Source organism: Crotalus tigris, unplaced genomic scaffold (genome assembly GCF_016545835.1).
Source record: "Crotalus tigris isolate CLP2741 ecotype Arizona unplaced genomic scaffold, ASM1654583v1 scf7180000018693.663989, whole genome shotgun sequence".
Classification (NCBI taxonomy): Eukaryota; Metazoa; Chordata; class Lepidosauria; order Squamata; family Viperidae; genus Crotalus; species Crotalus tigris.
In genome coordinates this window covers 36,224-57,105 of record NW_024097152.1, presented here as the reverse complement: position 1 = coordinate 57,105, position 20,882 = coordinate 36,224, and the positions used below count along the sequence as shown (strand labels likewise).

The following is a 20,882-nucleotide window of genomic DNA, read 5'->3' as shown; positions in this document are numbered from 1 at the left end:
GGGGCAGTCTTAGGGATTCTTTGGTTGGGCTGTTTACTAATGGCTCTGTGGCAGTTTCTTGATTGGCGTCTTGCTTACTTGATTGTTGGTCAGAAGGTGACCTTGGAGCTAATCTATGGTGATGATCTGAGTGCTGATTACTGGTGGAAAAGTGCTGGAGTCTTTTTCTTTTGGGAGAAAAACATTATTAATGTCTATGTGCCTATTGATGGCCGATTTGTCAGAGTGCTAGGCTTCTAGAAATTCCATGGCACTTTTTGAATTTGGCCTGGTCACATAAAGCTAGAACAGGAAATGATCTGTCTACGACAAAGAGCAAATGGTAATACCTCCACAGCAAGATCACACTGCAATTATTCAGAGGCAAAACTGAGGTCTAACTGTGAGGGAAACAGAGATAATTTGGGACAGACCCATCATTGCCATCACTGATGCCACGAACTCTTGAGCTCTCCTAGATCAAGACTCATCACTGCAGAGACTGCAGTCTTTCGGTACCAATCTTAGTCTCCAACATCAAGTTGGCAATTGGTCCAGAAGCTCAAGAAACATTCTTAAAAAGGCAACAAGATCTATGATACACCCCAAAGACCCCCCAGCTTATTCCTGCAGTCAGTCCAAACAATAGTGCTCACACATCAGCCACGTCTGGAATAGTGACCCTGATCAGTGTCATGAAATTCAATGCCACCCTACCTGCTGGCATGCCTGTCAACAGGTGGACAGATTTCTGAAGGTGACATCACTACTCTTCCCTCAGTCGGATCTCAGTATTCCCCATTTCTGTATGTTTACCCACCATCATCATGGATGGCTGTGGCCTTAATATAGACAGACCTGGCTTTAACCACAGCATTGATTTGAGGTGAGGAGCCCCACTGATCCAGCCACCAAGTCTCCAGGCAGAGGCGGCCAAGATGAAGAGACTGTCAAAAGATTGGAAGCCATTAACCTGGAATGCCACCACCGTTTCTGTGACTATTGTTTTGCTTATTGGACTGGACCTAACAAGCGGAGTGGACACCCCTCCCCCCCGGAGATTGCCTGCTTGATGGAATGCTGACTCTCAGAATGATGCAGGCAACATGGTGAAGCCTAACTAAAGATTCCCTGAGCCAGTACAACAAGATGGTGTTTTTTGTTTTGCTTCTTTGGGTTGAAAAATGTAGTTTGGAGCAAAGCAGGGTGATGCACAAAATATTATGTACGAAATACAGCTCAGAGTTTTCAAACTGCTCTTGTAACTTGAGAGTTGTGTGATGGGGATTCAGAAAAGCAAAACAGTTCACTCAAATATGATTGATGGCATTGGAGATATGACAAAAAGGGCGGGTCTTTACAGCTGATATTCAGAAGCTTCTGCTCCCCTCCTCAGAGTGTTTCTTCTCATGACAACTCCTTGTAAGTCTGAGAGGGCAAGGATTCCAGGAATGCTCAGGCTCCACAGGCTGAAATGGTTGAAAAACCTGGCATTCCCCCCCCCCCCCAAACTCTGAGGGTGTCAAAGTTGAGGTTTTCTGTTGACACTAAATACCGGTAGATTCAAGACGGATGAACTGTATGGGGAGAAGTTTTGATTGTAACACTAAATTTCAGTGCTCTAAGAAGAGGTGCTCGAGGGATTCACGAAGGAGAGTCTTCTGGTTACTGATGTTGATGCCTTCATGGCAATATTTCTTAAATACTGGATGCTGGAAAGGGTGGGGGGGTGGTGGCTGTTGCAGCCATGCGCCTTTCCAAGCACATCCCCTTAGCCAGCAAGTGACACCGAAACTACATGTATATGGCCAGATTCAGCAGAACGCTCCCTGAGTTCTCCAGCATCTTTATTAATGATGTGAAAGATAGAAAGCTTACTTACAGTATAAGATTTGAGAACAACACATAACTGGGAGAAGATGGAAATAAAATTCAAAATCATGTTAACAGATTAGACGAACATACTGAGATTCAATAGAGAGAAATGTAAATGTACACAGGAAATGAAAATCAAATGATTCTGGATAGGGAATATTTGGTTTGATAATTGTATTTATGAAAAAAGCTTTTGCAATACTTTGCTTGCAAACCGACTATGTTAGCAGAGTGGTCTGGCTGCAAAAAGGCAGGTACATTCCCTAAATTGTGAGAAGTATTAAATCCACTTTATTTTGCTTTGGTCAAACACCACCTTAAATATTGTGTCCAGTTCACAATTTGAGAAGGTTTCCAAGGAACTGGAAATTTCACAGAATGCCACGTAATATTATTTTCAACCAATTTTTCTAGCCTGTCTTTTGAGAGACATATTCAGTGGTGCTTAAAAGTTTTTGAACTTTTTTGGGTTTTCAGCATTTCTGCATAAATATGACCTAAAACAGATCATGCCAAACTAATCTTACAGATCATGCCAAACAAATCTTCTTTGACAAAGTGACTTAATTAGTGGACCAGCAAAATATGGAGGACATAGTATACTTGGATTTCAATAAGGCATTTGACAAAATAGACCACAACCTACTTAGTAAGCTAGAAAAAAAGTGGCATAGATAGCATCAGCACCAGATAAATTCATAACTGGTTGACAAACTGCAATCAATATAGTAGTCCTTAATGGAACTACACCGTCTTAGGTCCGGTGCTCTTCCATATCTTTATAAACAATTTAAATCAGGGAATAGAAGGGAAACTCATCAAATTTGCAGACAACACAAAGTTTGCAGGAATAGCTAACATACCAGAAGATAGGGTCAAGATCCAGAAGGATCTTGAGAGACTTGAACACTGGGCCCTATCTAACAAAATAAAATTCAATGGTGAGAAAATTAAGGTTTTATAGTTAGGAAAGAAAAACCCAATGTACGTGTATACAACAGAGGGATGGACCATGTTATTCTACTGTCATCTGTTCCATGCAGAGTTCCCAAAACTAGATAAAGAGAACTGTTAAACAGGTGAGTCAAAACATAAAACATGTTCATTTATTTGAGGAAAATGATCCAAAGCTGTGTGATCAAAGTATGTGAACCTGTAAGATTATCAATTCATTGGAAGGGGAAGTTAGAGTTAGGTAATTCAGTCAATTGCATGATAATCAGGCATGAGTTTGAGAAGAGTAGAATTTTGGGTATTCACTATCAAAATCTGATCTTTGGAACACAGGAATGTGAGAGCGTATCACGGCTTGAACAAAGATTTTTGACTATATCTGAAAAACAGTTAATGCTCACCAAGCTGGAAAAGGTGACAAAACTATTTCCAGAGTTTGAACTCTGCCAATACACCGTCAGACAGATGGATGTGCAAAGGTGCTATCCTCACCAAGTGGTTGACCAAGATCACACCAACAGCAAGACATATAATTCTTCAAGAGATCTCAAAGAAGCCCAGGATATTGCCTAGTGAACTAAAAGCCTTCTCTTGCACTGGCAAGTGTCAGTGTTTCTGAGGTCACCATCAGGAGAACCTTGAACAACCATGGTGTGCGTAGCAGGGCTGCAAGGCGGAAGCCTCTCCTCCCCAAGAATGCTGCTGCCTGTGTACGGATTGTGAAAGTCCACATGGCTAAGCCAGAAAACTGCTGGAAGAATATTCTGTGGATGGATGAGACCAAAGCAGAACATTTGGGCTTGAGTAAAAATGTCATGTTTGGCGAAAGGCAAACACTGCATTCCACTGCATTCCAGCAGAGCAACTTTATCACATATGTGAAACGTGGCAGTATCATGGTTTGGTTCTGCGTTGCTGCCTGTGGACTAGAATGATATCCACCACTGATGGACCTGCAAATCCTGAATCGTGTCCCCAACTTCTACAGGAAAGTGGCGGGACGTGTGCTTGTGAACTGAAGCTCAGGAGAAAGTGGGCCAGGCAGCAAGACCACAATCCAAAACACACAAGTTATGACGAAAGGATGGATACAGCAGAGGGAAATGAATGCTTTGGGGTCTCCATGTCCAAGTTCTGACCTTTAATCCTCTAGAAAAGTTGGGGAAGGAAGGCAGTTCATGTGAGGAAACTCACAACATCCCTGACGCGAAGCTGTTCAGTAAGGAGGAAAGGGCTAAACTTTCTCTGAGCAGAAGTGCAGGACTCATTTGCAGTTACAGGTAGTTCTCAAGTTATGACCGTTTGTTCAAAGTTGCACCACGCTGAACAAGAGTACTTCCAAATTCTCAAAGTTCCGACCATTGCAGCACCCTGGTCACAAGATTGCTCTCCGTGCGCCAGCTTCACAATTAAAACACAGTGGTCACCATCCCACTTTGCAATTTCTGACATTCCCTGCTGGCTTTCGGATGTCGGAAGTTGCGATCACATGGGGTCCTTGCTCAATAATCTGTGCAGGCTTTGTTTAATGAAAGCAACCAAAACTGCTGCAATTCCATTGCTACGAGACATGGTCATGGGACATCGCACGCTTAGTGACAGAGTTCCATTTCCAATTGTCATTATAATCTGAGGACTATCTGTACTGTATTGGAAATGTTTAGTTGCAGTTATTGCTGCCTACAGGGAACCCATACGTTACTGAATGCAAAGGTTCACATGCTTTGCCACAACAAATATGTAGCTTTGGTGCATTTTCCTCAATAAATCAATGAACAAGTATAATTTTTACTAATTTATTTATTTGAGTTCTCGACTAGTTTTAGGACTTATATGGAAAACAGATCACTTTTTAGGTCATATTTATGCAGAAACATTGAAAATTCAGAAGAATTAAACTTTTAAGCAACACTGTACAGTTGTAAATGTTTTGTATGTTTGGAATAAAATAAAGTTTACTTTTTTACTTCTCCTTTGAAACAAAATTGCTATTGATTTTTGAAGAGATTACCGGAGAGGGAAATTTCAATTCTTTTCTGGACTTCCAACAGCCTAATAGGGACCAATTGCAGGACTGGTCAGGCCTTTTAATATGATGCCATAGCCTGGCACAATCTGGAGGTAAGGAGCCACTTTGAACATATTCCCAAGCAGTAACCGACCATCCCACCTTCTTGTTCTTTACTCTCTTCATCCTCTTCAGGGCTAATGCTTCTATTAGTATTGTACACGTTGCAAAACTGCCTTGGATCTTATGCCGGCTCAGCACTTCTGTGCTATTCAGTAAAATAACCTGGATTTGTTCTTGGCTTCTATCCTGCCCAAATGCCTCTTCTTTAAATGAATCCACCTATATTAAATTGTGCAACTTTTAAAGTAGCTGTACTATTCTGCCCCTCAGACTTGTGCAGAAAATGAGGGGGTATTTTATCAAAAGGAGACAAGTGCTGTGCTAACACGAGAATCACATCTTCTAAATAATTTTTGGAGTAAGCCAGCATTAATTTTCATAATTTCCCTTTAACCATCTACAAGACTGTCCACACCTGTATTTTGTTTCAAATTTGTTCCGAAGTGGTATAGTAGTGAATTAATTCTACCCTAAACCTGTCCAATGCCCCAGGATGTTTCTGGTTTTTTCAGTGACTGAAATAAAGAAATGAAAACGATCAGTAATGTGCAAATCCAGTTTGAGAGTAACACACACACACACACCCAATTCCATCATGCAATACAATAACACAAAGGAAACTCAATGTTATGCTCCCTAAATCCCTACCTGGTTTAGGGTTTTGGTAGGTTCTTGTTCAGGCTACATGTATCTGACTGCTTGACCCGAGAAAAAAGACCAGGGAGAGCAAAATAAGGGTTGTCTCATTGCCCAAAGTATTCCTCCAGTAGAACAGCCCCAGCCCCTCCTGACTTTCCCATGGCAAGCCTCCATGTGGGCTCCTGCCAGAAGAGGCCACTTCTGTGCTGCACAGGAAGTATGGCGTTATAGGCCCTTCATCTGTTGGGTTAGAAAAAGCCAAAGCTGCACTCGCTTGCTCAAACTCCTACTCTCAGCATGTAAATGAGACAGGAATAGAAACGGGTGGTGAGACGGTCCAGAGCCTCTCCCGGGCAAAGTCAAGGATTCTTGCGGTGAGGAAACAACACCTTGCCTACATTACAAGAAATGTTTGAGCGTGACAGTTTAATTGGAAAAAGACAAAAGAACAATATGAAACATATGATAGATATGACTCAAGTACCATACATTTTCCCCTCCTCTGTATCAACATTTTTACATGAACACAACAATTAGTCCAATTAATAGAGGGGCTTAAATATATTTAAATCATGTAAAATATTTTCAAAGTTGCTAAAAGGTACAATGCTTGGCCAATGAACAATACAGGAATATTTGTACACCTCATTATACAAAGAGACAACAAATCAAGTCATCAGTCGTACAACAGCATTTTTTTTTTTTTTTTTTTTTTGGCTTGGCCTTCCTGCCACACAAAAAGCTGAGCCCTGCAACCTTTTGCCCCTGCCAGACCTTGGAAAGAAAACAGTTTGCTCCCTCTTCCGAAAAAGTGAAGAGTCTATTTGTTATGTCAATACGATTTTGTACTAACTAGTTCACCTTTAGGATTAGTTAAAAGCATGCTGGTAACTTTTTATGCTCAATTAAACATGTAAATGTATCAAATTAAAATTCCATGTTTTAAAAATGACTGATAGGAGAATGCCAGGACTTCGAGCGTCATGTTCACCATTCCTCTCACTTTCCGTGGGTGCCGGAGTGCATCCTGAAGGCAGACAGGCTGGCAGGCTTTAGAAGTACCATCCTCGGAGATCCATCAACTGGACATTACCTGGAGAATGTTGTGGGTTTACACCCAGAGTGATGGCAAGTGCTGGATACCAATGAACCAACAATTAGAAAGGAAAGTGATGGCAGCAGCATCGAGGGTGGCAACTTCTCACGAAGAGAGATTTCCAAGCTCCCCAAAACACAGTTGCATGATAAATCAGAAGATCACAGTAATAATCCAGGCCCCACATGATCTGGGCTTAGCTACCTTAACTGGTCTACAGCAAAGCCAGCAATGCAAACTCCACTCATTTGCAGCGGAAGCCAATGTAGTCAGTATCAGCAGAACATGGGTGTGGGTGTGGGTGTGTAGAAGCTCCACCAGAAGCACAAAAGCAAGCAAAGCAACCCTGAATTCCACTGGCTGGGCTTTTCCTCCTCCTCCTCCTCCTCCTTCTCCTCAGAAGAAGAACTAGTTCGGCCCTGGAGCTGGAGGTGAGCTGGGTGTGGAAGAGTCCTCCGTCTGGGGGCACGTGGCACTCTAGCAGCAAAGGAGTGAGATGGGCACTGAGGAGCAGTCTCATTTCGCAGCATTCTGGTGATATCTGTGTCGCCAAACCTCTTGTATCTTTTTGCACCACTTATGAGCATTCCCACTTGGGTCCATCAGATAGTATGTCCTGTTAGGCTGTAAATAAAGAAGATATAGCACTCGTTCATTTCAGGAGCCACTTAATAGACTGCCAGCAGCACGTTTGGCTTTAGGCACGAAGAGCTCTGTGCAAGCTTCTGCCCAGTGGGACTCCCCCTGCCACATAACACCCAGTGTCACAGGGCTGCTCCCTGCTCTCCTCTGCTGCCTGTAAGAGGAAACAGTTGCAGACGCCAGCCTCACAGTTGCTGGCCTTTGGGCCTACTTTGTTTCCCAATTAGGGATTTCGCGCAGCTCCTGTTCTCAAAACAAGGTAAAGGCCCCCGCTCCCTCCCTTTAAAATCATTTGGATGAACATCCCAGCACAGTATGTGCTATTAAGGAAAACTCTACTTGAACTAGCTGGGCAGGTCACTTACCGTGTGAACAAAAAAGGTCTTGAAGTTCTTTGCCTCTGGCCGGAGTTCCAGGGACCAGGGAATCTCTCCTTTCAGGACTTTGTTGACAGGATCAACGTAATACAGGTGTGGCCCTTCCGTGAGCAGCAGCTGTCGCCGGCGGGCAAACAGCCCCTGTGGAGAAGCACACGGCACTCGGAACCAATTAAAGACTTTAAAAACATGATCAGCACATACCATTCATTACCTTCTAGTTCCAGAAAATGAAGGCATCACAAAAAGCTACCGTTATGTCAAAACTACTACAACCAATTCCTTAAGGCGGAAAGCGAAACAATTCAATGCTTTCCAAAAAGCAGACTTGAACATTAAAGCTTGATTTAGACTTGTCCGCAACTATTACATTGCGAAGGGGCTGGTATGGCAGATGGTTGCAGATGGGCTGATGCACACACCTCCCCAATCTCAACTACAGGTACAAGTTATGTGATGTGCCTCCTGCACACTGATTTGTTGATCTAACTTCCTGCTGGGCACGTTGCTTGAGCCGTCCCTATCCAGAAAGTTAACATTCACAGAAGTATAAATGCAGCAACTATGCAACCATCTCCGAATGAGAGGTGTAGACATTCCCTGATGTGCAGTGACACGGAAGTCTAAATCAAACTAAAGTGGTTAAAGTTAATTCCACCTGCTCTGGTTAGAACCTACAGCTTAAGTTTTTTGTTTCCTCAGGAAGGAGCCCGTCCCCTTCAGCACAAGGCAATGACTTCACCCTAGGACAGGGGTGGAGAACCTTGTCTCTTTTATGACTTGCCGACTTCAACTCCCAGAATTCCTCAGCCAGCCACGCTGACTCAGGAATTCTGGGAGTTGAAGTCCACGAGTCATAAAAGAGCCAAGGTTCCCTAGCCCTGCCCTAGGAGGTTCCACTTGTTAGCAAAACAACACTTGTTAACAAACCTTGCCACCAACAAAACCACCCAGGAAAAGGGAAGAGTTAGCAAACAGAGTGACATTGTGACAATTTCACTTTCACTCACTTTGGATCATCTGATCACACTTTGGATCACCTGGGACTGCTGAATCTATCTCTCTGTGACCAGAAAGGTCCTTCAGAGCTAGTCAAACTATCAAAATGGCACCAATGGGAAAGTGCAATATTACAAGGGACGGTGGAGTGTGCTAAGGTACCCCTCTGTATCATCGTGCGCTTGAAAGGCAAACTTGACTGTTTTACAGTACCCGAGAAAGAGAGATGGCTTTGCCCAAATTCCTGGTGACAGCCCTCCTACTCTTGATCAAGTGAGCTCCTCCCCCCACCCCACCTATCCGTGAAGGGGCCAAGGACCATTTCCTGTTCCCTAGAAGACCCATCTGCAATTTGGTGGATTAACATGTGCCATAGGGCAAGTACTGGACAGATCTTTCCCATCCACCCAACTGTTTCTTTTAACAGCCTGCAGTTCACTAGGGACACCAAAGAGTAGACTGGAAACTAGGAAAAGCCACTCTCTGCGGGACCATCCGTGTTAAGCACTCACAGGGTGAAAGTCACTCTGGAAAAGTCTTTGCTTTTGAGACAGACAATGTAGATTCTAGTGGTTAATCCCCCTTGCTCATCTTCATCTTTCTCTCTCCCTGCTTTTCCTGCCTATGGTCCTAGTTTTGCTGATGCTTAATAAACAAGCATCATGCTGTATGTTGAAAGAGATGTGCTCCTATCCAATTACAGGGTCTGACTAGGAGTCTGCTGCATGTCAACCGAACTAGAAATTACCCCAACAGTTAGAAGAATTTGGGCAGAAACTGGGGATGGGGACGACTCTGGCACTTGGTGCAACTTGGTGCAACTGACTCCCAGTTCAGGATGTTAATAAGGATCTGATGGGAGCAATCATTTCAGGAAGCCACCAGCCCGTCTTTTTTCCAGAAAGCCTCGGGAGGAGATGGGAAAGGAAAACCCTCCCGCTTCAGAATGGAAAGCCATGGCTGTTGCATGTTTGCTTTAGTTACAGTTTATGTCAGTTTTCACTTTGGTGCATTCTTCCTTTGTAAGCTGCTTTGGGATTTTGAGTAGAACAGCATATAAACTGTGGCAAATGAGAAGAAATAAAATAAGAACCAATGACAATTGAATCCAAAGCAGCACACAGCCCTAAAAAAATGTTCTAAATCAGGGATGGGGACACCGTTTGTCACCAGGGCTAGTTTCTATTGTTTTATCCCACCTCTGAAGGCTACAGAGTTAGGGTTAGGATAGTCCTACCAACATTTTGGCCAAGTATGGATAGCAGTCAATGGACAGGTTCCCTAATAGAGATGCTCTAGCTGTTTCTCTCCTTGTAAGCCAACAGCCCATGGCCCAGGATATCTGCAGCTGCCATGCTCTGGCTCCCTTCCATTTAAAATGCCATTATTTGGGACCCCCAATCTGTGCTTTTTATGTTGCTGCTCCTACCCTCTGGAATGCCATTCTCCTTAGCGGCCTTTTTAGCCCCAGCCGTGCTTTGCTATGGAAAGCAACGACAACTTGGCTTTTTAAACAGAACACGGGGCAAACTGTTTTGTGATTCTAAGTGAGGAGTGAAGAACGTTTGTTGAAACCTTTTTTTATATTCTTCCTTTAGAGTTAACTTTTTGTACCTTCTGCATTTTTACTTGTTTCCACTAATATACAGTGAGAGAAAAAAATATTTGATCTCTTGTTGACTTTGTACATTTGCCCACTGACAAAGAAATGATCAGTCTATAATTTTAATGGTAGGTTTATCTTAACAGTGAGAGACAGAATAACAACAAAAAAATCCAGCAAATCAGATTCCAAACTTTCCACCATGGCCAAGACCAAAGAGCTGTCCAAGGATGTCAGGGACAAGATTGTAGACACAAGGCTGGAATGGGCGACAAGACTATTGCCAAGCAGCTTGGTGAGAAGGTGACAGAGCAGTTGGTGCAATTATTCGCAAATGGAAGAAACACAAAATAACTGTCAATCTCCATCGGTCTGGGGCTCCATGCAAGATCTCACTTCGTGGAGTTTCAATGATGAGAATGGTGAGGAATCAGCCCAGAACTACATGGGAGGATCTTGTCAATGTTCTCAAGGTGGCTGGGACCATAGTCACCAAGAAGACAATTGGTAACACACTATGTGTGTTTGGTAACACACAGATATAGTATGGGGGTACCTTGCTCAATAGTAGTAACTGTGAGAGGGACCTCAGAGTCCTAGTGGACAATCACCTAAATATGAGCCAGCAGTGTGCGGCAGCTGCCAAAAAGGCCAACACAATGCTAGGCTGCATTAACAGAGGGATAGAATCAAGATCACGTGAAGTATTAATACCACTCTACAATGCCTTGGTAAGGCCACACTTGGAATACTGCATCCAGTTTTGGTCACCACGATGTAAAAAAGATGTAGAGACTGTAGAAAGAAGAGCAACAAAGATGATTAGGGGACTGGAGGCTAAAGCATATAAGGAACGGCTGCTGGAATTGGATATGTCTAGTTTAATGAACAGAAGGATGAGGGGGGACATGATAGCAGTGTTCCAATATCTCAGGGGCTGCCATAAAGAAGAGGGTGTCAAGCTATTTTCCAAGGCGCCTGAAGGCAGGACAAGAAGCAACAAGTGGAAACTAATCAATGAGAGAAGCAACCTAGAACTAAGGAGAAACTTCCTGACAGTTAGAACAATTAACAGTGGAACAACCTGCCTCCAGAAGCGGTGAATGCTCCAACACTGGAAGTTTTTAAGAAGAGACTGGACAGCCATTTGTCCGAAATGGTGTAGGGTTTCCTGCCTGAGCAGGGGGTTGGACTAGATGACCTCCAACGTCCTTTCCAACTTTACTACTACTACTATTATTACGTCGTGAAGGACTGAAATCCTGCAGCGCTCACAAGGTCCCCCTGCGCAAGAAAGCACTTGTACAGGCCTGTCTGAAGTTTGCCAGTGAACATCTGAATGATTCAGAAGACAACTGAGTGAAAATGTGGTCAGATGAGACCAAAATCAAGCTCTTTGGCATCAACTCAACTTGCCATATTTGGAGGAGGAGGAATTCTGCCTATGACCTCAAGAACACCATCCCCACCATCAAACATGGAGGTGGAAACATGCTTTGGGGGTGTTTTTCTGCTAAGGGGACAGGACAACTTCACCACATCAAAGGGACAATGGATGGGGCCATGTACCATCAAAGCTTGGGTGAGAACCTCCTTTCCTCAGCCAGGGCATTGAAAATGGGTCATGGCATGGATATTCCAGCATGGCAATGACCCAAAACACGCGGCCAAGACAACAAAGGAGTGGCTCAAGAAGAAGCACATTAAAGTCCTGGAGTGGCCCAGCCAGTCTCCAGACCTTAATCCCATAGAAAATCTGTGGAGGGAGCTGAAGGTTTGAGCTACCAAACATCAGCCTCGAAACCTTAATGACGGAGAGGATCTGCAAAGAGGAGTGGGACAAAATCCCTCCTGAGACGTGTGCAAACCTGGTGGCCAACTACAAGAAACGTCTGACCTCTGTGATTGCCAGCAAGGGTTTTGCCACCAAGTACTAAGTCAGGTTTTGAGAAGGGGTCAAATACTTATTTCACTCATTAAAATGCAAATCAATTTATAACTTTTTTGAAATGTGTTTTTTGGGATTTTTTTGTTGTTATTCAATCTCTTACTGTTAAAATAAACCTACCATTAAAATTATAGACTGACCATTTCTTTGTCAGTGGGCAAACGTACAAAATCAGCAGGGGATCAAATAACTTTTTCCCTCTCTGTAAGCTTCCTTGATTCTCTGGTTCGGAGGCTATATGTACAATTAATTATGATAATGATAATGAATGGTCACACAGTCAGTCAGATGTTTAGCTGAATTTTGAGCACTTTTATCCACCTATCAACTCCTTCCCAAGAACTGGAATAGGTGATTGTTGTTGTTTGATGGTGTTAAAAGATATCGCCACGGGATGTAAGCTGTTCCATGTAAAGCTGCCTTGTGCAATTGATGGGGATTTTGTCAATGCCGATGGGGTTCAAGTGGTGCTCCAGTTGTTTTGGAGCCTATCATTATTGGTACTATCTTTGTTTTCTTTTGCCACCGCTGTTCTTCTATTTGCAGCTCTTGTGATTTCTCTCCAGTTCTTTCTGTTCTATTTTGGTATCTCCTGGTACTGCCGTGTATTATGGTTCATTTATTATTGCACATACACCAGAAACTAAGTGCAATCAAAACATAGTTTATGTGGCTAGTAATCCACTTTTCTTACAGTACCTGGAGTTATTCACCAATGCCTGTTCCTATACATATCAAAAGATCAACCCAAGAATCTGAATATGCAACTAATGTAGCTTTCTGGGGACTGTTTTCTTTGCCTCCCAATCACATTGCAGCAGTGGCATTTTTCAAAGACTTGGTCATCTACAGAAGTAGCCAAAGCAAAGGCATCCTGGGCCTGCAGTGACAACAAGAGCATTCAGAGCAGAGTTCCATTCTTTTCAATATTTCCAGAACAAGTGACCAACCAATCTTGTTCTGGAATGCTCCACATAAAAGGCCTGGGGGTTTCATGTATGTTCCAGAGCTGCCTCCTATCACTGGTGCAAAAAGATTGGCTACAATGGCTAATTTTGCTTCACGACTTCTAGAAGTATCTTCTAGCAGCCAAACAATTTACCTGCCATTATTCTATGCTCATCACAACTCAATGTGTTCCCATTTCCAGGAATTAAACCACACCCAGGTGACCCTTGCTTAGTGTCCCTCCCCAAGGCCTTTCTCTTTCAAATCCATTCTTGCAGCAGAGGAACTAGAAAGCGTCCCCACGTTCTGTCTTCCTGAACTGAATATTCTGGGGTAGCTGGATCCCACTTTTATAACTTTGGGGTTTTCCTGTGCTGTGTTCCCAGAAGGCATGTCAAGCAATAGGACCAAGCGACTTACCTTCCTCTTGTCTACGGGCCCCATTTTCAGTATTAAATTGTTTTCTACAAACTGGTGCCTAAAGAGAAAATATCGCATCATGTTATTCCATCTTCCTATCTTTGAGCCACTTTAATTTTCAACATGAGAAAGCACAACTCCTCTGAGAACCAGAAAAAGAGGAACATCAGCTTTTGGGATTGATTTTCATGTGCCAAGAAAAAACAGCCCTAACAACAGTAACAAAGATCCAACATTTTGAGTCAGAGATCAACTGGATTTTTAAAGTTTAATTGATTAAATGTTCTGAATCCATCTTTCACAAATCTGAGAATCTCCATCCTCATAATCAACTTGGTGTACGTGACTCCAAGAATAAGTGTTTGGTGTTTTTTTACAATAACTTCTGAGAACCGAAGCTTCAAATCTGCTGTTATGCTTCCACCAGCTTCTTCATTCGGAAAGCTTGCAGTGTTTTATAGAACAGATGGGGAACTTGTGGCTCTCTATACATGGCCAGGAGACCATGACTTGTCATCCTCTGGATGCTAGAGTTTTATGCAAGGTTGTTTAGTGGTTTTTCTTAGACAACTCCTAAGAAAGTCTTCTCTTCTCTCTGCACTTCAAGAATAGCATCAGATATTCTAAACCCTCTGAACTAAGTTTTCTCAGCTAGAGAAAATTCTTGAGATATTCCAAGAAAATGTTTTCCATGTTGCCATATGGAAGCAAGCCTGTTTTCCTTCAGTGAACAATGACTTCATTTAATGTTAATCATATTCATCTTCTCATCTCCCTCTGGTTTGATCTTAAATTCTGTGTTGTGTATTTTTAAGCCCATCCCCTCTTTACTCCTCTAAGACCCTCCTCTAAGTTCAAGAGATTAAGAAGTTCTGTGGGAAAATATTTTATTTATTAATAAAATAACCTCTCCTATAAGGTGACTCTGGGTGGCTTACAGGTTATAAAAAAATTGGTAAATAATTAAAATATATTAAAATATTAAAATTACACAGATTAAAATTTTAAAAGCTCCATAGAAAACTCAACTAAGAGATATCGAGGCTTACCAAGGATTCCCACCAGCCTGCTTGGCCAACAGCAGCCTTTTCTCCTCTTCAGAGAACTGCAGGTCCAGCTCAAAGGAATTGCTATCAAGGTCGTGGATGTATTGCTCTATGTTGTTTCCAGAGGTCTGCAAGAGACCCATTTCTGGGGAAGGCAGTGACTGAGAAGAGGTTGAAGTGGAAACTTGCATGCAGCCAAACTGACTCAGAAGGTTGTCATACTACAAAATAAAAGCAAGAGCTATTCAGCACTTTGCCCTTCAAAAACACGGCCGGCATGCAGAGATGCCGGGATAGACAAAATTACGGGGCTTTCTGCCTTTATCCCAAAGGTGCCTTTTTTTAAGGGCAACTGGGCCTCCTTGGTTTTTCTTGAAGACATTTTGCTCCTCTTCTGAGAGGTTTCTTCAGTTCTAACTGATGGGAAGGAAGGATTTACATTCTTTTCAGTCAAGCAGTCATTAACACAAGCCTTGCTGCACTGCACTGCATATGCACAGCAGGAGTAATGTTCTATTTGTCGCTCAGCAAAGCGAGGCCTGGGCAGACTTGTACATTAGGGAAACAAACAAAAAAAAACCATACCGCAAACACATGGCCCAACCCAAGAGAACCGATCATCAGGGCAGGATTCAGCAGTCCTGGAAAGAGGCACCAAGGTGCTGGCCCCTCCTGATTTGGCCACCTCCAAGGCCCAGACCAGGTTCCAGGATTCAGTTCAGCCCTAGTATAATCCCACTCAGAAACATCCAAGTGATGGGTTTCTTTTATACCCAAATCAAAATGTATTTTTCCATCCCCACAACTGACTCTCTTCAGGAATGCAAGGCCAGTCTTGGAGGATATACAGACCAAAGTTAATGCTCCAACAGACACAAACAGCACCTTCCCGGATGGGGATTACAGGGCAAACACAAAGGCTGTGGAGATGTGGTAGACACACCAAAGCTGATCCAAGCGCATCGCTCTGGGGAGGAGAAATCAATGTTTCTTGGAATCTGATTCACCTTCCTGTCGCCACTCAGGTTGGCACTTACGTTCCCATAGCAATCCTCATCATCTTCTGACATGGCAGGCAAGTAGGCTGTGAGCTTGGGCGGTGTTTGATGATGCAGATTTTCCCAGGTGATGAAATCAAAGAAGGGGTGGGCCTTCAGAGGTCCATAGCCTCCCATTTCTTCACATCCTAACCGTTTGGTAGCATCAAGAACCTGATTAAGAAAAGACAGTTACTTTTTCCCTGAAACTGCTCAGCTTCCGATGACGGTTATATTTGGGAAGAACCTCTTCCAAATACACACAGTAGAAGACTTGAAATTTGATCTTAACCCTTTCTAGAGAATCAAAAGAACTACATGGGTCTAAATTACAAGCTGAGCCCCCTTGGAGTCCAGCCAGGATGAATCAAGCCCCTTAGCATAGAAAAACGGCCGCTCCAGCTCTCTATACTTCAGTAACAGCAGCTAAGACAATTGTAACAATTTAACACATTTTTAATCTATATTATAAACTCAATCCCTGAGAAAATTTGACAGGGATGCATTATTCATAAAATAGTTGAGTAAAATATTTCATATTTTGAATTAAATGAAGATTATATATTTAAAACAAGTCATTCTTTGAAAAGAGTTTTTTTCGACCAGAACTCTTTAGAAAAAGGACAGTTGGTTGTGAGCTCGCTAACTATGGAGAACAAAGTGGAAGAGTTTTGTAGGGGAGAAACAAATTGATCTCACTCTCTATTCAAATATGGTAAATATGCCTGGTTTATGTTATGTTCATTGTTTTTACCTGAAGAATGGGCTAATTACTCCTCTTGTAATTTTAAGTCTCTCTCCTTATTAGAGGAGAAGCTGAAAGGATTAAATGCTAGCTGTTCTTATCCCATGTTCACTGGAGAGCAGGAAGCTCTCTGTGAAGGTCAGCAAAACGAGACCTCTGAAGACTCAGCACCCAACGTTACCAAAGCAGTGGAGGAAGACCCCAAAAGGCATCCCTGTAGGAGTAGCAACTTCTTCGAGACACGTGGCAAGAAAGAATGGATGAGCCAGGAAGTTTGGTAACACCTGAGATAGTTCTATTACTTAACAACATCTTGGAGATCTTCCAGTCCAACCCCTTGCTCAAGCAGGAGAGCCTAGACCAGAGGTGGGGAAACTATGGCCCTGGCTCAGGAATTCTGGGAATTGAAGTCCACAAGTCACAAAAGGGCCATAGTTCCCCACCTCTGGTCTAGACCATTTCAGACAGGTGGCTGGACAATCTCTTCTTAAAACCTCAGAGATGGAACACCCACAACTTCTGAAGGAAAGCTGTTCCACTGATGAACTGTTCTAATTGTCAGGAAATCCTACACAACAACAGAACCCTACCTGATAACAGAAGGAACTTTCATTGCTACAAAGATCAACAAAAACAAACTTCACCATTATGCCGCCTTCTTTGATACACAACAACTTAGGGTACCGGAAGACATCGTCTTCCTTTGGGCCTGCAATTGGAGGCAGCTTGGAAATTCATGGACACCATAACAGCCACATTACTCAGCGCTCAACTCAGAGAGGGACTCCATGCTAAGCCATTCACTATTTTATAAATGATTCTGTGGCTGAATGGAAAGAAAGCTTATTTATTTATCTAATTGATTGTTGTTGCCGTTGGCTGTCTGGGGAATTCTGGGAGCTGAAGTCCACACATCTTGAAGTTGCTGAGATTAAGAAACACTGGACTACTGAGTTCGTATTACAAGAGTTTTGAAGTTTTACAACTTTTACAAAATACGATGAATCCTATTTTACAGACAGGAAAGATGTCAGAGACCTGGAAAGAGGCTGATATAATAATACTCAAAGAAGATTGACTTTAGGAAGAAATTACAAACCAATATCATTACTGAATAATGACTACAGTTGTTCACATGAGGACCAATGTGGATTTTTACCTAAAAGACAGCTAAGGGGCAATGTTAGAATTGTGTTGAATATTCTAGTACAATTAAATCCAGAGGTTTCCTTTGAAATCATGGAACTTTGTTTTTGTATATGACATCCTCAGTGAGACTATTTTATGCTGAAAAAATGGAAAGGTTCAATATCCCCCATAATGGAGGTGAGGATGATGGAACTTCTGGAGATGGCTAAATTTAGCCTCTTTGATTAGACAAAAAACAATATATTTATGGCTGACTGGAAATCCTTTGCACTTATGACGTGGTTTAGAAAAAGAAAATAAGACAATAGAAAAAAATGACTTTTTTATCGAAATCATACAGAAAGACAGAGTTTTCTAACCATGCTTGTATTTGCTGCAAGGGAAATCAGAAGCTTTCTTTTGTCTTTTCTTCTTTATCTCTGTTTTCTTTATTCTGTCTTATTTTTGTTAGTTTTATGTGCTTTTTAAAAAGCTTTTATATCTTAAAAAAGAAAATGTTCTCTTGCCTCATTTCAGTTTCATAAGTTATATGCTTCCAACTTCTACATTTCAGTCACCCTTGGATGTTCTGTCAATTTCAAACTGGACTCGATCACGAGACTCATGACTCTTCCGCATCAGGGTGAAGCACAACTTTGAAAGATTTGCCCCATGAAAGGGCCGACCGCAAAGCAATCGCTATCATTGGTCACGGACTGGATGGGTTCTTGCTAGGCGCTCCTTTCTTTGTTGTTCATATCCTGAGAATTAGCAGAGGAACGGGCTGGGATATGTAAGGGGACTGAAAAGCAAGGCCTCTGAGGAACACTTCCACCATTAGGCAATTAATTGTGTCTAGCTTATGAAAAAAAATAATAGAAATCTATAGATTTTAAAAGGTCGTCAGGTGCAAGAGGGGTGAATTTGTCTTTGTTGAAAACAAGGGCAGGGCTAGGAACAGCAGGTTATAATTAAAAAAGAGCCAAGTTGAGCACCTGGAGGAATTTTTTCCAGTGTTAAACAGGGAAGCAGCTAACCCCTAACAGGCGAGGTAGTCAAATAAAGGCTGGACGGCCACCTGGGATGGGTTAGTGGATTCCTGCACTAAACACGTGTTTCCATTACAGATTGATTAATTTTGGCTGTTTATCTAAAAAGGTTCCTGCAGGCAACAAAGAACACTGAAGAAGACCTTCATGGTCAAAATAACTAGATATTTATTTTCCACTTTTCTTCGGGTCGGGCTGCTTTCCTCGCTGACAACAGCATTTAGAGCAGGGATGTCAAACTGCCAGCCCGCAGGCCGGAGGCATCATCCGGAAGCCGGCCCGGCAATGGCAAAACTATCCCAATACGTCTCACGACGTCATGTGATGTTGCAAGTTTGACATGTCTAGAGGATCAATGCATTTAAACAGGCCTTGCCTGCTAACAGCCTTTTTTTATTAGCTTGGTTGAGAATCCTCTTTCACTACTGCTGCTGACCAGCTGTTATTTAATCATGACTAACTATAAGGAAGATGACTTTGACTGAGATATGCAGGAACCATTACCTAGCCCTAGACAAAAGGCAGAAGCATTTCTGAGGGCCAGAGCATCAGATAACTTCAGGCAGAAGCTTCACTGAGCTGCAGAAGGAAGAGGAGGTAGAACCTGCTATTATAGACAATCTCAATGTAGTTTTAGCCTTCCTGGGGAGTTGATTTCCTAGTCCAGTTGACCACCTAGTAGGGCTAATATTATGCTTCAGGAGATAGTAAGAAATCTAGTATTACAAAGGCCAGATTCAAAGCTTCATAACAATAGTGGGATTGATAAAAAGTTTGTAAAGTTTGGAGTCCAGGTCAAAGCTACCCTTCTTGCTCATGTGGAAAAGCAGACCAACCGGCTAGAGGTGACCATGACTTCAGCCAGCATATGTCCATCTGCAGCACAGCACTGGCTTTTCTACAGTCTTGAAGGTACTAATCCTGATCATGCATGGACAACCAAATGAACGCAGCCCCCACTTCTTGCTGTGCAGGCCTTTCTTTCTTTCAAGCCCTGGAGCCCCGGGAACCCTCAAGAACTTCCGCTTTTGACCTGGACTCCAAGCTTCTCAACCTGATAATCAGCAACCCCAAGTCCTCGTGTGGCCTCTGTAGCTGGGATTTATTATAGTTAGGCTAAGAGTGGAAGACCTATTAAAAAGATAATTGAAACAGAGTTGCTGTGAATGGATTATATTTCTGTGTGCAATATAAGAACTTTGATGGAATTTGCAGTGCAAACTGCCTAATCCATCTAACAGGCACATGCCTATGCAGCAAGGGTGATGGGAACAGAATCTGCATAGGTATTTAAAGGAGTCTTTGCTTTTTAGCACTCAATCTCAAATGAACGCTCCTCGACTGTACTGCCGCTAAGTGATGCGGTCATGTGACATCACACTTTATGACTGAATCCATTAGTGCCGGCAGTTTAGTGAGGACTGTGTGGGTCATTAAGCAAGGATCACAACTTCCAATTTCCTGCCAGTTTTCCCATTGGATTTTCTTTCCTAGAAACCAGGAGGGAATGTTGGATATGATGCAGGAATGCTGCGACAGCCAGAACTCCAAAGAGTGGCTGAAAGTCCCCCTCTCTCAGCACCGCTGTGAGTCTGAATGGCTACTGAATGAGTGGTTGTAACCTGAGGATCACTTTTGTAAAAGAGTAAACTTTTAAGCTCTCCAGAAGATCTCTGGAAAGGACCACAGCTGCTTTATCTAGTCAAAGAAATGGGCTGTCAGTGGGTTCCGACAGGCCAAAACATCTGGTAGCAAACAGTGCCCTTCACTTCATAGAGCAGACTGGCTTCCTCCATCTCGTGCTGCCTCCTACATTTTCTTTCTCTAATTATCTTTGGTAAGAAACTGATCTAACTCAGCTATACAAAAAACAAATAAATGAATAAATAAATTAAAACCGCAAGATATTGGCCCTGCTTATTCTAATGATTTAATCTCCACTTGATTCTCTATCCCAGAAGTTCTTGCTTCTACTTGACAGGCACCTTTTTACTATGTTGGAAACATTCATCTTGCCATCTTCCCCTAGCATAAGAAAGGACTCCCCTTCCACACTATCTTGAAACGAGCGGCAGCAACAGCCCGGTCAAAGGTGGAGAGAGGCGGCGATAGGAGTTCACTTTGGCGCATCTTCCCTCTCATCCAGCATGTAGGGCAACTGCATTGCTAATGCCTGAAGGGAGAGGCTGGCATGCGCCAACTGCTCAGCAGAGACAGCCCCGCAGTCCTGACCTTCTGCTCAAGCAAGGAGTCACTTTGGCTGGAG

At 42.8% G+C, this 20,882-nt stretch overlaps 1 protein-coding gene across 1 annotated transcript in view; it reads right to left on the bottom strand.

Annotated features, from left to right (window-relative positions):
• Positions 1-4,607: 4,607 nt before the first annotated feature.
• The window catches only part of PDPK1 (3-phosphoinositide dependent protein kinase 1), a gene marked incomplete at its 5' end in the record, with an annotated part of 33,785 nt that continues 17,510 nt past the window's right edge, over positions 4,608-20,882 (bottom strand). Inside the window, 5 exons of the mRNA XM_039355595.1 lie at positions 4,608-7,298; positions 7,682-7,834; positions 13,612-13,669; positions 14,661-14,878; positions 15,695-15,868. Of these exons, the coding sequence (XP_039211529.1) occupies positions 7,191-7,298; positions 7,682-7,834; positions 13,612-13,669; positions 14,661-14,878; positions 15,695-15,868 (711 nt within the window). The remainder of the gene's footprint in view (positions 7,299-7,681; positions 7,835-13,611; positions 13,670-14,660; positions 14,879-15,694; positions 15,869-20,882) is intronic.